The 16,471-nt window shown below is 35.9% G+C and overlaps 1 protein-coding gene and 1 pseudogene across 3 annotated transcripts in view; both read right to left on the minus strand.

Annotated features, from left to right (window-relative positions):
* Positions 1-1,489: 1,489 nt before the first annotated feature.
* The window catches only part of PAIP1 (poly(A) binding protein interacting protein 1), a 28,097-nt gene continuing 13,115 nt past the window's right edge, over positions 1,490-16,471 (minus strand). For all 3 annotated transcript variants that reach the window (XM_081517663.1, XM_081517662.1, XM_081517661.1), the window contains exons 5-11: positions 13,903-14,014; positions 12,322-12,447; positions 11,057-11,163; positions 8,850-8,967; positions 8,060-8,114; positions 3,200-3,293; positions 1,490-1,857 (exon numbers count right to left, since the gene is read on the minus strand). In XM_081517663.1, coding sequence (XP_081373789.1) covers positions 1,764-1,857; positions 3,200-3,293; positions 8,060-8,114; positions 8,850-8,967; positions 11,057-11,163; positions 12,322-12,447; positions 13,903-14,014 — 706 coding nt within the window. In that variant the 3' untranslated portion in view covers positions 1,490-1,763. The remainder of the gene's footprint in view (positions 1,858-3,199; positions 3,294-8,059; positions 8,115-8,849; positions 8,968-11,056; positions 11,164-12,321; positions 12,448-13,902; positions 14,015-16,471) is intronic.
* Positions 9,881-10,849, minus strand: LOC145517070 (phosphoglycerate mutase 1-like; annotated as a pseudogene).

Below are 16,471 nucleotides of genomic sequence, written 5' to 3' on the forward strand. Positions count from 1 at the left end.
AGCAGCCAGCTGTTCCAGCCACCCCTAGTCCTTACTTTTCCCAAACATTGCAGACTAGAAAAATAGTACCCCTCTTGTACCCTGTCCAAATTCCTAAGCCACAAAAACATGAGCATGATAAAATGGTTATTGTCTGGGCGGTTACTTAAGTAGTACCAGTAACTGGAACATACTGATCCTATTGCTAGCTGTTGTTAAGTATAGCATATTGGTAACATTCAGTAGATAAAACTGGGTAGTTATTCACAGAGCAACTGCACAAAGTTTAAAGAATATTCAGTGAGCATATTCTTGGCCCCAGCCTAACATCCAGCCCTTTTCCTACACGCCCTTCCCCTCATCCCTGAGATTCATTCACAGTGAGCACAATCTTCAGAGAACTTCAGACTGAGGCAACAGCCACGTTAGCCACCATTTTGAAAAAATTTCTATTACAAATTTCAAAAACCCCAATTACATATATACTTGCCTTTTACAATAAGAACACTAAGAGTTTACATTTCATAATTGCTAGTTTTTCCAGGTAGATGTGAATGTTCATTGAAACTCATTCAACAGACACTGAATATCTTCTATCCTAGTAGTTTGATTTCAAATCTTAATTTTATGATGTCATGTAAAAAAATTCAATAGAAATTCTTTAGAATTCCAAGATACTACTCCAAAAACTTAGGGGAAACAAAACTATTTAAATTTTATTTTTAAAGTCTAATTTTAATCCAGACCAAACAAGCCAAAAAGTGAGAAAGCTAACTGAATTAGCAGACACAGATGTACCAAATGTAAAACAGTGGGTTATTAACAGAACTATTTACATGCATATTTACAAGCAATCTTTTTGTACATTAAGTTTTGGTTAGTTGGAAAAAGATTTTTGATATAGGTAAAAATATTACTAACGTAGGGCTTAGGTGGTACCACATTATAGTAAAAGTATTAGAAAAGTGGTTCTTAAGGTTTATCAATTATAAAGCAGATGAAAACTTGAGTGACAAAGATCTAGTAAAATTCTCTAGTAAAAAAGTCAATGCAACTTATGCTATAAAACAAAAATGAGAAAGCCATATAAATGAAGCAGAATAATATTCTAGGTTTTTAGAGTAATGAGGTTAGGTTAAAAAAAAAAAAATTCTAGAACTGCAACAAATCCTCAGTGAAGATCTTGGTTGTTCAGTTGGGAGTTCTTACTTTTTTTTAAAATGCCACTTTAAAAGCCCTTGGTATCAAATAGCATCTGGACATGTAAATCAGTTGTTAATGACATTTCTAAGACTTCAAGTCCTAAAGATATTTGTGATTGTGATTCATATTTGAAACTCAATTCATTGAGACACTAAATGTAAAACTAAGTGAAAGCTATAATACTCATATCTAGGAAAGGATGCTACATTTGCAGTTATATGTATTTCCAGGCTAAGAATTTTTCCCTCAAGAAAAGTAGAATTTAAAGGATAAGCTACTAACCAGCTAGCAAAATTTACTTTCAACATTTTTCATTTTTTTCAAAATCGATTTTATTGCAGCCAAAACAGTGGAATTAACTGTACATAATAAACTATTATATATATATACACATTTTAAGTTATAGGGAATAAAGTTTATTTTGGCAGAGAGTGTTAAACAAAATTAAAGTTGCATACATTAGTAACATAACTCAACATCCTTAATTTGGTATAAGTGTGACACATTTTCTTGCTTTCCTGTGTTCTGCTAAATCACCATAACCTAACTGCTTTATAAAACTGATACGCTGAAATTTAACTTTACTGTTTTCGCTTACGCTCTGATTCCAAACAAAACTTTTCATAAGCTTCTTCTATCTCTGGGTCCATCTCATCATCAATATCATCCAAGTACCTGTGAAAGCAGCACAGATGACATTTTTTTTTTTTTAAATTCAGATAATGTCTAAGTTACTAAGTCATGAAAGTTATGTGTCTCCCCACCCCCAGGACCCTTTTGACCAACACGTGACAAAATTATCTTGCCAGTCCTACCAATTGCTGATGGGTCTTTCTGCTTCTTCCCTCATTTCTAGTACAAGGCCACATAGTGAAATGCCACAAGTTCATTAGGGCAAAGAGAATATAACGCTTACCAAGCTAAACTTTATAGAGGATAACCTGACATTCAATGGCAAGGACAACTTTCAATTTCCACTGGTGCTCTCAGCAGGGTTAAACCTTCCTAACTGTGCTTGGAACCACATCCCTGTATTTTTCTCTATTAAGCTGGTATATAAAAGTATGACACTATCAGAAAATCAGACTTATATTTAAAATGTCACTACCTGGAGAAAGAATAAATGTGATTCATTTTTTTTTTAAACCTACAATACATGAGATGGGATAAGAAAAACTAAAGTCACAGATTTATTTCTGTCCTCTACTTATGAAGAGGAGAATCTAAGTAGCCTGTTCAAATTCACATGAATTGTTAACAGAACTGGGACTAAACCTCAAGCTCTTGGTCCTTCTATATACAAAATGTAGTATGATCTAATGATAAATGAGTAATACAATAAAAGTTTCTTTTGTCATAAAGAATGGCAGGTAGATTGAGATATGGGATACAGGACTATAATTTATATGTCTTATATGTCTATCATTCCAAACATTTTCATATAGTTATCTGTGTTTTAATTTTAATCCCTTAACAGCCAAGCTTTGAGACTTTTACTGTGTGCCAGGTGGCTACTCCAAGTTATTTATGTATTTCATTTAGGTCTCAAAAAAATTCAAGGAGGGGTGCTACTATTCCAATTCAATAGATGGAGAAAAAGGCATAGAACTTGCCCAAGATCTTATAGTATTAAAGTTAATAGAATTTATTTGATAAAAACTGTTTGTATATACTACATTAATAGTTTTTTCACCTTAACTATCTGAAAATTTCCAGTAAATAACTACTACATATATACTACTTTAACATCATTAATTCAAAATGCACATTCTTTCATCATCTTTTGTAGTCTATAAACTCTATCCACAAACTGTGGCCACAGGAACTCACAAAGCAGCTAAAGATGGGAATTTCCTGGCAGTTCAGTGGCAAGGACTCCGTACTTCCACTGCAGGGGGGCTGGGTTCAATCCCTGCAGGGGGAACTAGGATCTCGCCTGCAAGCTGCATGGCATGGCCAAACAAAAATCCAAAAAAACCCAAACTCCCAAAACAAAAAAAGGATCTAAAGAACTTACGGATCACCACCCCCTGATAAATCTGTTCCATTTTCTTCATAATCTGGAAAAAAGTCTTCTCTTTCAAGTAACTCTTGATATTTCTCTTGGTAATCTATAAAAAATAAAAACTTTTAATACTGAAAAATATTTGTATGAAATGGCCAAGTTACCCCTAAAAATTTTTTTTAATACGATTTTTCATTTAAGTAGATACATTTAAATAGCAGTTAAGGTTCCATTTACGTATTTTAAGAATATCTTTTACACAACTTACATTCTAACTGGCTTGCTTTATCTTTCCCCTGCACACCACATGCTCATAAATTATACAATTGACCCTTATTGGTCACTGACCTTCCACACTCTCAAAAATCCACATGTAACATGGTTGGCCCTCCTTATACACAGTTCCTTTGTATTTGCTGATTCAGCTAACTCTACATAAGTACTATAGTACATATTTAGTGGAAAAAATCACAGAGAAACAGACCTGTGCAGTTCAGAGGTGAACAGTATAATATTCCTCTAAATATATGATGGAAATCAAAGCCACTATGAACACATCAGAGTACACTTCACAGCCAATGTGTGTGCTGTTTACATTCTATTTCTTTTCATCAAAAAAGATACTGTCCTAACTTGTTTCTTCCATACTGCTGTTTGTCCTTCCACAAGGAGGGATTTCAATCGAAACTCCTAAGCTTCTGGCTCCATTATTCCTTCTCAAGGAGTAAAATGAGCTATCTGGCTAGCAGGTAAGAGCCATCATTTGCTCAAAGTTTCTCAGAGGAGGCTAACCTAGCAAATGTTCTGAGTAGAGGAGATTTTCTTTTCTTCCCTCTCCTTAGAGAAAGATGGAAGGTGGATACCTGATACGTGTTTCAGCTATACCAACTTTCCCTTGGTTGGGCTTTCTAAGGCAGTATGAAAGTGGTATTATAGGTCTCCATTTGACAATGTCTTAGGCAGAGTTACCAAGTATGTTTTAAGATGAGCAAGTATGTATAAAGCCCTTACCCCTTATGGGCTTCCTTTGTGGCTCAGCTGGTAAAGAATCACCCTGCAATGTGGGAGACCTGGGTTCGATCCCTGGGTTGGGAAGATCCCCTGGAGAAGGAAAAGGCTACCTACTCCAGTATTCTGGCCTGGAGAATTCCACGGACTATGTAGTCCATGGGGTCGCAAAGAGTCGGACACGACTGAGCGATTTTCACTTTCACTTACCTCTTATTAGTAAAATGGGTCAGTGTATATTAAAACTAGTTTTCTTACAGTCAGTTTCTTGTGAACACCTACCTCAAATTTCAAGAGGGTGATATAATTACATTAAACTTGACAGAGACCATGTTTTTCCAAGATTGTCAGTCTCTATAAAACTAATTCCAGTTTAAAGGGTTAGTGATATTTTTGATATCCAATCTTGGTATTTGAGATAATTTTAACTATAAGACCGTCCTGCAATAAATACTTAAAGCAACAGATAAAACAATCTCTTAGATGTATGAATGAGTTCACATTCACTCACTCACTCATCACTCACTCACTCACACACACACACCAGCTCACGTCACCAGGTGACATAACTCTTACAGCTGGGAGGCTGGTAGACCAAGCGGTCTTAGGAACTAAGGGCTTGGATTTTAAAACCCACAGATAGTCAGAAGGCAAGATCTTGAGTCCATGTGAAACAGGGAGATGGAATTCATGCCCCACGTCCATCTCACCTACACAAACCCAGGACAAAGAACTGGTATTTCAAGCAAAAGGTGAACCAAGAGAAAAATGAAAAACCTCAGTGGTAAAGGGAGATGGCAAGTAAGTTTGGTTGTCCCTGCCTTCGTTTGGAATCAGGACAGAAATACTGTGAAGAAACTGGTTCCCCAGATAATTTTTTTTAATTAATTTATTTTTAATTGAAAGATAATTCCCCAGAGAATTTTTAACAATGGGTATGCATTTCAAATTTCTATTATCCACATAAAGAATCTCTATGACAAGAAAATAAAAAAATTTGTTCCAAGCCAGTGTTACCCCTGCGGCTCCTGGCGCAGCAAATACAAACTCCCCTTTGGATACATGTTCCTACAATCCAAGTCGCAAGGCTTTTTCATAAAGAAAAACAAACAGGCAGTAGTTAGAATGCTGGAGCAGTCATGAAAGGGCCATAACATATGTAACTTAACTTCAAACGATTTAAGGAAAAAGAGTGAATGTGGAAAGAACAAATGATAAATGGAAAATACTGTTAACCAAAGAGGTACATCTGAGTAAAAGGCAGATGGGTGTTTTTTTCACTGTTTTTACTTTTGTAGCTTTACAGTAAGTTTGAAAACATTTCAAAAGTTTAAGAAAGCTAAATTATGAGATTGCAAAAAATATCACAATATAAAGAAGTAATTTTGTATATGACAAGTAACAGTAGGGTTAGAATTAAAAATATGAAGCAAAACTAAGCTCATTGAGAATGAGAAAAAAGGCCTTGAAACTTTAAGATCAAGATACTTTGAACAAAATTCAGAAACAAAACTGTCTGAAAACCAAAATAAATTTCCAGAGTCACCAGAAATAAATAGGAAAGACAGATACAAGAGGAAGATCAAAGAACCAAAATGAATCAAGGCAGCTTCAAAGAATAAGGGGAAGAAGGAAAATCTGTCTCACTAGACACAGCAAGATTTACAGTATGTAAGAATAACTAAGAATGCAGTATTGGGACTACCCTGGTGGTCCAGTGGTTAAGAATCTGCCTGCCAATGTAGGAGACACAGGTTTGTTCCCTGGTCCAGGAAGATCCCACATGCTACGGAGCAACTAAGTTTCTGTGTGCTCTAGAACCCCTGAGCCACGAGAGAAGCCACTGCTCCCCGCAACCAGAGAAAGCCTATGCAGCAACAAAGACCCAGCAGAGCCAGAAAATAAATAAAATTTAAAAAGAATGCAGTATTGATGTCAAGGCAAACAGAAGATCCACACTCACAGACACAGGAATAAGACACAAATTTATAGGGAGTTACATGGTACACAGAGGGATATTTTATTCAAGAGAGGAAGCGTCATCTATGCTGAAATGAGGAACTATAGAATATTTAATTCCTATCATATCTCACATACAAAAGCTAGCCAGATGGATTAAACACCTAAATATAAAAAGCAACCGAGTTTAGAACACAATTTGACTGTAGTAAGGAAATTAAGTCATAGACACAAATAAGACTCTAACACTCAAAGCTTCTACATGATAAGACAAAAAATGTAAAGATAGCACATACTGGGAGAAACTAAGGATCACTTTCCAGATCATGTAAATAATTACAAATCAGTAAGAAAAACAAATGATTCAATAGAGATATGTGAAAAAAGACACAATCAGGTGATTCTCAAAGAAATCAAAAGGTTAATAAAAACAGAACACAGAAACCAGAAAAAGAGGTCTGGTGAAAGAAAAATAAGTCTGGTAACAGTAAGTATTAATCAACAATGGGAAACAGGAACTTTCATATGCTGCTGGTAGGAATATTAAGCTGTATAGCCATGATGGAAAGCAGATTAGCAACATCTAGTGAAGCTGAAGATGCATATCACCTATAATCTAACAATTCTACTTCCTTACCCTAAGGAAATTTCTCTATATGCACCGATTCTTAAAGGTGTTTGCATGGTATTATGGGTAGTAAGTGCAAACCACCCCCTCATTGTAAAAAACAGGGGTGGGGCCCAAAGGGGAGGGAATCTATAAATTGTGGTTTACTCCCAGTACATTATCATTTGGCATTTATATATCTCAACATGAATAAACACCAAAATTACTGAGTAAAAAAGTAAGCTGCAAAAAGACATGCACAATAAGCTATCTTTTAGGTTAATACTACTGTGTATGGTAATACCTATAACTTACAGACATATGAAGTAAAAAGACAACACAATGACACCAACGTCAGGATAGTAATTACCCTAGGAGGGAAATTATGGAAGGACTGGACTTGAGGGTGAAAGATCAATTACAGTAAAAGAAAATGGTTTAGTATGATCTATACAGTTTTATTTCTTTTAGAAGACCGAAGATATATAATGATATAGTGAAACTGGTTTATCTTGACAGTGAATCAAACTGGCCAGTTTTGAAATACTCAACAATATAAAAACCACCAAAGAGGTCAAAAGAGCGGTTTAATTTTTCAACTTTAAATTGTACTTATGTCTGTAATTCATAATTTAAAAAGTTGAGAAGTTAAGCAGTTCTTTCAACCTTTTTGTCCTAGAGGCATAGGACAGTCAGTGCCTGCAATCCAGAGGAAACAAAGGAGAAAATTCTGATAAGCTGGCTATGAGGTTGTACTAAGTAGGAAAATTTTCTCTTGCTCACAGTTCAGTTCTGTTTACCACATTTAAAGCAATCATTTTACAAATGGCCCTTTTCTGGAAGAAGTGTGCACAGATTTAGATTTTAATTAACTGACCCACCAACTATTAATAAAATCCACAATTCTTAGTATCTGCAAGTATTAACCTGTACCAATGAAAGTTGCAGACTATATAGTGAACTAGAACCATCCTTCCCTTTCATTCTAACTACCTAAAAGTTTAGAGTATTAAAAATAAAGTATTAGAGAAAAGATAAAAATGGTTGCATTTAATTGAGGGATTCTTCCAGTCCTTCACTGTTAAGGTGACAAGGTACTATATACTGAATCAGATGTTCAACCTGAAGTAGTTCCAAATGGTAACTGTGAGAATATTCTAGTAAGACAAAACTTTACCCTATATTTTAGAATGATGTGACTTCTTCAAAAAGCTACAGCTTCATGCTGGTGAGGGTATCATTTTCTGTAATTCAATATCTTACCAATAAATGGGCAGAAAATGGCTGAGATGACATACCTGGATCAGCTGCAGTGAAAGGAACACCATCAGATGTATAAAATGTTGGCTCATTCTAGGAGGAATCAAGAGTGATTAAAATATGTTATTTCAGAATTGATTTTTTAAAAGCACATTAATTAATAGAACATGGCTGAGGTCACTCAACTGTACCTGATAATGCAATAACAAGCAAAAAACTTCCTAGCAGCCATTTCCACTTCACTGGAAAAGCCTACAGTCTTTAGATGACTATTTTCTTGTCTCCAGTTCTTATGTCTAACCCTGCTGTCTACTGCCCATCACACTCTAAGTGACTTGGTCTATTGTGCATTGTGATTTAAGGTCAACTGATTTTTAGCTGTGGTTCCCACCACCATTTTTTCTTTAAAGCCATCTCCAAGACTGGATTATAATAAAAGCATTTCTCCATGGTTTCTTTATGCCTGTCCTATTGAGAGCTTCAGAGCATCACTGGCCTGGTAACCATTTTCATTTTCTTAATTTACTACAAAATGCCAGTAAAAGTTTGAAATACAGGCCTTTGATCATGAATTCTCTGGAAAAACTGCTTCAAGGAATTCCTACACTTCACCCAAGTCCAAGCCAAGCCTTATCAATTTCCCTTGCCTTTAAATGGCCCTTTCTCTAGTCTACCCTTTCACTGAGGATTCCATGGCTGCCACTTGACCCTAAGTCAGTGAAGAACTGTTATATTAAATTCTGAGAACTGCTTTATGTAACTTATCTACAAATTACCAGAATCTGAATTCAAGCAATAACCAAACTTAAAATGCAACCATTGGCATACCATAAAATAATTAGGATCATTTTCAGGTGTTGCTTCCCTGTATGTTGAAGCTGCATGGACTCTACCCCAGTTACTTGACCGGAGTTCTACAAGCTTCAAAAGCATCTGTTTTACATCTCTGCAGACAAAAATTAAAATGAGTTAAGACGAGCAAGCATTACCATTCTCTAATATATCTAATATATCACAGATGCTTAAAACTTTGTTTTAAAAATTTAACATGCATTGATTTTCTAGACATTTCCTATAATGAAACAAATTTATCTCCTTTAAAAAATGAACATCACTCCTTTATTATACTGATCTGGAAAAAAAAAAGATTTAGTACAGTTATGTTCAAATGAGTTGTGGGCCCAAGTGGCAGGCCAAGCAACTGGAACAAGATTCAGAAATCAGGGCACAGTGAAAGAGACACTTGGACTTGATCAAGAGGCATTTCACTGCCATAAAATAAGGAGAGGAAGGATTCTAACTTACATCAAAGGATGAACTCCTACAGCTTAGAAGTTAAGGAGTTTATCCCATGGTGGTGTAAGGAATGATGACCACATGTGGTAATATTGCAACTGCCACCAGAAACCTCAGAATGTTTTTAATTATATAACTTTTTGTAAAAATAAAGACAACACAGAAACATTCAGGATCGATCTCAATCTCCTGGAGCCAGGGAGGAAATATTTCTTTGAATCATAACAGGTTACATTCATTTCCCACTGTAATGACTAGAGCCACACGGTCACTTGACTACAGGATAGTACAGGACTGGCCCCTGGAAACACAAATAGGCTCTCCTGCCTCCCCTCATTGCTCACACCTTAACATGGCTACCCTACCATTACTCAAACAAGTCCTTATAATAAATAAAGCACTGATAAATGCCCCTGAATTACTACCTGTTGACCTTCTTGAACAAGGCTTCCCTCGGCTTGGACTGAGGACCCTGCCCCAGACATGCCATTCTAACTAGAGTGTATGAAGGGAGTGGGTGCAAGAGACAAAAAAGCTAATACAAAATGGGGAGCCACCAGTCTTCATCCGGAACTACCACCTACACGGATGTGGTTGTTGTGACACCTGCAGGGGGGAAGTGCAGAGGAATGAGAGGGGCAGGGAGGGTGTCCTTGGGAGTAGTCTGCTGCTCGCTCTTCCTTCTTGGCCTTGCCCTGGGCACAAAGCTTCCATGGCTTTACACACCGTCTCCTCATGCCCTAGGAACTGCACAGGCTTGCTGGGCTTCATGCTCCTGTCCAATTCATAGACAATGGGAATGCCAGTTGGCAGTCTCAGCTCCCTGCTAGCCTCTTCAGAGACCCTCTCCAGATGCTTGACAAGGCCCCAGAAGGTTGGTGCCATGGGCTACAGTCAGTACTTCTTTCCTCTCCTTGACCTGGAGAACAATTTCTTCCTTCCAAAAGGGCAGAGCTATGGCAATAGTACCCTTCAGACTCTCGCAGGAGGGAAGCTATCTCCAGTGAGATCTGTGTGCCTTTGACCCTCACTGATGGTGCTGTGGAAAGGATGATCTAACGCCATGGGAGGAAGAGGGACTTCAAAGAACCACTTCTAGATGTTTACCTGGGCCTCACTACGCTTGGCAGCAATTTCAGCTTTATCGAGGTCAGACTCCCACAGTGCCACCCACTGAAGGGCTAGTCCTCACCTCTGAGAGCCACACTTGGTCAGTAGCATCCAGCACTGGCCAAAGGATAAGAACTGCTCTCTCATGCAACTGAGATGAAAGCTGCGTGCGTGTACCCCACTGCCCAGCGCCTGCTGTCTTTTTTTTTTTTTTTTGTGGAATAAACAGCCTTGATACTTGTTCCAGGTAACTGTGACTATATATGGTTCTCAAAGGCAGTGGGATCCTGCTAACATTTTTATACCTCTAACTGGATTTACAGTTGTACTTTATCCAAGTATTTATTGAATTTAAAGTATGAATCTTTTTTTAATGGACTCACATTCCCACAGGAATATTTTTTTTTTATTTGTTTTGCCATACATTGACAGTCCCACAGGAATATCTTAACTTCTTCTATTTATAAGCATAATTGAAGGAAATGGCTAGGTGAGCAGAATCCATAGGTAAAGGAAGAAATTTCTGTGGATCTATAAAGATTATTCTGAAAAAGTACAACAGACTAAGAACACCCCCAAAGAAAAAGCAAGGAATATCTACTGGCTATCTATACTAGTTCTTTTCCTACCTGCTGCAATTTGCATCTAGGACAACATTTTCAATTCTCTGAATAATTTCTTCCATGTCAGTCTTTCCTTTTTCCTTCCAGGCATCTTCTAAAACTGACCCTGTCAACTAAACAAGCAAGTATCAGTAAAAGAAAAAAAAAAAAAAAGAATTCAATGAAGTATAGAAATTCTAAAAAGATCTTAGCAGCTGTTCAAGCATTCTTTAAACAGGATGAATTTAGCAACTTAAATATTCCCAATTATTTTCTACCATCTAATATTCAAGAATCACTATACTTTGTTCTTGACAAGGAAAAGGAATGAACTATAGCAGAAGTTTAATCATAGGTTTTATATGCCAATGAGTATACAGTAGATTTGCTGTATGACTAAAATAGGTATAAAATTTTAACCAACATCACTTTTTATTATATACAACATCCAATAAGTATAGAAACTCAGAATTTAAAAAAACACAAACTTCATCAGGAAAAAGTTAAGGACAGAAACAGGTAATTCACAGAAATTGTGGGAAAAAAACTGCTTATAAACCAAAAAAAGCTTAACTTCACTTGTGATTTTCACCAAGAAAATGCAAATTAAAATGTTTTTGTTTTTACTCATCACAATGATAACATAAAATCTAGGATTGATTCTCCCATCACTGATTAAGGATATAGGGAAAGAGGTATGCTCATTCACTGTTGGTGGGAATACACTCTGGTTAATAAGCATTTGGAAGGGAAATTTGGCATTATCTCTCAATGAGCCACCAAATCTATGTGTAGAAATTTAACTTACATAAACAACTGCATATATAAAGATATAATTAAAGATTACTGACAGTGCTGCAGTGGCTAAACTGAAAATAACTGTTCAAGGATAGAATGGATAAACAATGTGCATGCATACAACGGAATACTTGGAAGCTACTGAAAAAAGACTCATGCAAAAATCCAAGATTCTCATTGGGTGATTAAAAAAAACAACAAACCACAACAGAATAAGATCTTATGAGAGCACACATACAGAGGAAAGGAAGGAAAGGGACTTTACAAAAAGGGTGAAGAACTTCCATTTTTTACTTTTAAATTTTGCTGCTTCTATTAAGCAGTAAGTGTATACTGCTCTTCCAATATTTACATTCGAGAGACAAAAAAGTGTTTAACTTAGATAACTTAATCTTGAATTTGTGTATTATATGTATTGTACTTCCCTTCCTCTAAGTTATGCACTAGAGGGATAAAACATTTTAGATTTTAAGAAAAAAATAAGTAAAACCCACCTTCAGCAATTTTACTGCACAAATTAAGTTGTCATCCATAGGATTAGAGAAGAGGGCATTCAGCAACTCCCGAAGACCAGCCTGAAGAATGTCTGCCCTTGTAACCTGTCCATTTGTCCCTTTGATCTTTTGGGGCAAAAGAAAAAAAGCAACCATGCCAAAATACGGATACATAAATGGCTTACCAAAATGCTGGAAAAATAAAGTGTTTTTTAAATTAAAACAAAACACACCGTCAGGATAATTTAAGCCTCTTAATTTTACTGCTTCATAAAGCAGTCTCTAGTCTATAAAGTTAACATCTTTTGGGGAACACAGAGCTTTTTTGGGCCTTTTATACTATTTAAAAACACTTTAATTTATATCACAATGGAACATGTATCTCAGCTCTCTGGCTTGAAGAACTATAGACTCAGGAATCCTGTTTTATCTTTATCATTCTCCCTACACATATTATTACTTCTACACAGGAAATTCAATAGCATTCTTAAAGTGACAATTCATTTAAAGCACATTTGATATAGGTGCTCTTATTTGGCTTAATACCAAAATAAGATTAAGGCATGAGTTTTTTTTTAAATTAAGGCTATCTGTGGTAAAAATGGATAGTAAATTAGGAACAAGACTGGACAAAGATCTAGATGCACTGAGACGTACACCTGATGGTAGATTCATGTGTCTTTTCAGTGGCATTTACAATACTAAGTCCCCAAATCAGGGTTTTAAGACACTATACCTATATCTGGGAATAACTGGTCAAAAAAAAACCAAAAAACAAGTAAATCCATTACAAAGTAACATTCAGCACTTATGTTGCCTACCAACAAGCATATACTCAAGTATACCACCAATTCAGCTGTAGACTTTGTACAAATAACAGGTTATGTGGAAAATTAATATATACAATAGGACCAAAAAGAACTACAAGAGGGTGAGTTAGGTGGGGAAAAAAAAAAAAACCTCAGGAAGTTTAATCTCTTCCCTCTTCACTCAAAGCTTTGTGCTCCATAGGACAAGCTGCTTTTGAGTCACCATCTGAAAGTCAAACTAAAATGTGCTAATGTTTATGATATAAGGATTCAAAAAAGTGTGACTGTCTGTATTCCAAAAGCTTAAAATCACATGTAAACCATGGCTTTCCAAAAGTATATAATGACTTTAAAGTGCTTAGTAACCATCTCCCAACACCCTTCCCATGAACAGGAAGACAGAATAGTATATGTGTTCCATTTGAAGACAGACCCTGGTGGCTTAGTGCTAAGTAATCTGCCTGCCAATGAAGGAGATGTGGGTTTCATCCCTGGGTCACGAAGATCCCCGAAGAAGGAAATGGCAACCCACTCCAGTATTCTTGCTGGGAAATCTCATGGACCGAGTAGCCTGATGGGCTACAGTACATGGGGTCACAAGAGTCAGTCACGACTTAGCGACTAAACAACAACCACACAACTATCATGAGTAGGTACTGAGACTTTTTTTCTCTCCCATTTCATCCCTAATGTTGTAAAAGACTATGGTAAACACAAATCCCTTGAGAGCAATTTATATTCTTAGGCTTTGTCACTACTGAAAAGTACTCACCTCCAGGTTAAGATAAAGTTCTCCCAGAAAGAGTACAAATGCATGGAATCGTTTTCGAGTCACTTCATCCCCTTTTGCAGCTTGATCTTTAACTTCATATTCAGTCCGACATCTAATAAAGACATACCTTTTGTAATCTCATATTGCTTTGTTTTTTTAAATAATCAAGTAAGATAAACATTTGTCAGTGTGGTTGTTCACAAGCAATACAGAGGCAAGCACAATGCACCAACATTTTGATTTTCTGTAATTAGTGTTCCTGTCTATTGCAGGTATCAGAATATGTATTATCTTTCATACAATGATTCTCAGTTTTAAGAAATTGGTAACAATAGTTGAAAATAAGCCTATTAGATCAAGTTTGCAACAAGTTACAGCAGCATAGGTTTCATGAGGTTTGTTGTATATTGGCACTAAAAAAACAAAAACCCACCACCACCTCACTTTATTATCTCACTAGGCTTTTTAAGAAAGCATTGTTGGTTATCTTTTCAAACATATTAAGTTAACTCATTAGAAAAAAAGTTGGGATATCTATAAATAGAATACTCTGGTTAATAATGGAAAGGATCCGTTAATGCCAATTCAGTTAACCAAGCGCCTTGGCTACTTTCCTTTGTCTGTCCTTCCTCTCATGACTTTTCAGGAAAGAGCTTTGATGAAGTGACCTTTTGGTTCTATCAATGCTATTAGATTATACATTAATATACGTCAGTTATGTACAAATGTAAATCCCTACCCTTGTGCATGGCTGATTATCTTGGTGAAAGGAAAAGACCCTAAAACTTTAAGCTAAAGATTTTCAATTATAAAAGCAACACATGGTTATATTTTGGTTTTAACCTTTTTGAAATAAAAAGAACAAAGACATTACAACCTAGAGATAACTGCTATGAAGGTAACTTCTGTCTTTTTTCAAAGTATGTCTACATTTTTCAGTTAATAAGATTACCTTTTTGCTTGTTACATGAGTATCATTTCTCCATGTTAATAGCTTTGACCATATCCCAATACTAGAGAAGCATACACAGTGGGTATATAATCAGAAGCGTCAGAAGACTGGTTCTCAGCTGTGACTTCACAGTAGAATCACTTGGGAGAGCTTTATAAACCATGCCCAGGCTCAACTTCAGTCTAGTATCAGAATTTCCAAGAGCGGGGGCTCAGTCCATTTCCAAGGGTGAGCAGCACAAGGGAAGATAAGCAAACCTTTCTGCCACCCTCCCTCTTCAAATGCCTACTTTTATACCTTTCCAGAAGTTCTAAATTGTACTTCTTAAATTATTAAGTAGATTAGCTATCTTTTTATAAATTTGTCATTTACATTTTCCCAAACTGCACCTATCCAGTCATTCCAAATATTTCTACTAAAATACTTGCCTTTTTCTTACTCATTCCTAAGAGGCCCTTCTTTTCATATTAAATAAATGGGCTCATTGTCATGTGTTACAAATTTCTCTATTTTTAATTTACTTCATATAAATTACGACCCCAATTTTATAATCTATATTTAATTAAGTTTAATCTCTTCTTTTAGGGCCTGTGGGTATTATGTCTTAAAGGGCTTTGCCAACCTAATTTTTTTGTGTCAATTTTTTCTCTAGTATTTACTGTTTTTATATTTGAAATACATTTTGGTGTAGAGAGTAAGACAAGAACCTATCTTTGTTTTCCCCACCCCAAATGACTAGCCAGTTACATCAACAGCACAATCTGTCTTCTACTAAGGTATTTGAAGTTTCGCTTTCGGCAAAAGCTTAATTTTAAGTGTCTCTGGAGTATACTTTTGGAATCTATTCTGTTAAAGGGCAGTTTAGCCACGCGATGGAATACTTTGCAACCATTAAAAGTATTTTCAAAGAACTAATAGGCAAATTATAATAAACTCAAAAACAATTTGTTATTGATTAAAAAACTCAAATTATAAGAAAACTTCCCTATATTAGCTCATAAATTTAATGTCATCCCAAAACATCAATAAATACTAACAAGGTCTGTGCAATTTCACATGCTGATTCTAAAGTCTGGAGAAAATAAACATGCAAGAGTAGCAAAGAAGACCACATACACACACAAAATGGGGAACTAACTAGACTAGCTGTGAGAAAATCAGAGCTTTTTAATAGCATGGTAATAAATCAGGAAGAGAAAAGTAACGAATAGAATATAATTAAAGTCCAGAATCAACCCAAATGTAAGGATGTAGTACAATAAAGGTAGCACTTTTAATCAATAAGGAATGGATCATTCAAAAATGTAATATGGGAAAAACTGGTTAAATGTGTGGCAGTAAGTGAAATTAGATCCTTATTCAAGCCAAAAGGAAGTACAAAGAAATATGTAAAGTGACCATTTTTAAGATCTTGGAAAAAGAAAAGGCCCTTCCAGGCACAAAACCAAAGGCAGAGACCATTACTGATATGAGAATAAACTTTTAATACTATATTCAAAATAAGAATGGTCTGCCCTATTCTTCCCTGCAACTTCCTATGACATGCAATCTTGGCAAGAAGAATGGTCAAATTCTAGCATGTTTAGGAAGGAGTTCTCCTTCACTCTCATACGTTCA

This window comes from Giraffa tippelskirchi, chromosome 8 (genome assembly GCF_054371585.1).
Source record: "Giraffa tippelskirchi isolate mGirTip1 chromosome 8, T2T-mGirTip1v1.2.pri, whole genome shotgun sequence".
NCBI classification, from domain to species: domain Eukaryota; kingdom Metazoa; phylum Chordata; class Mammalia; order Artiodactyla; family Giraffidae; genus Giraffa; species Giraffa tippelskirchi.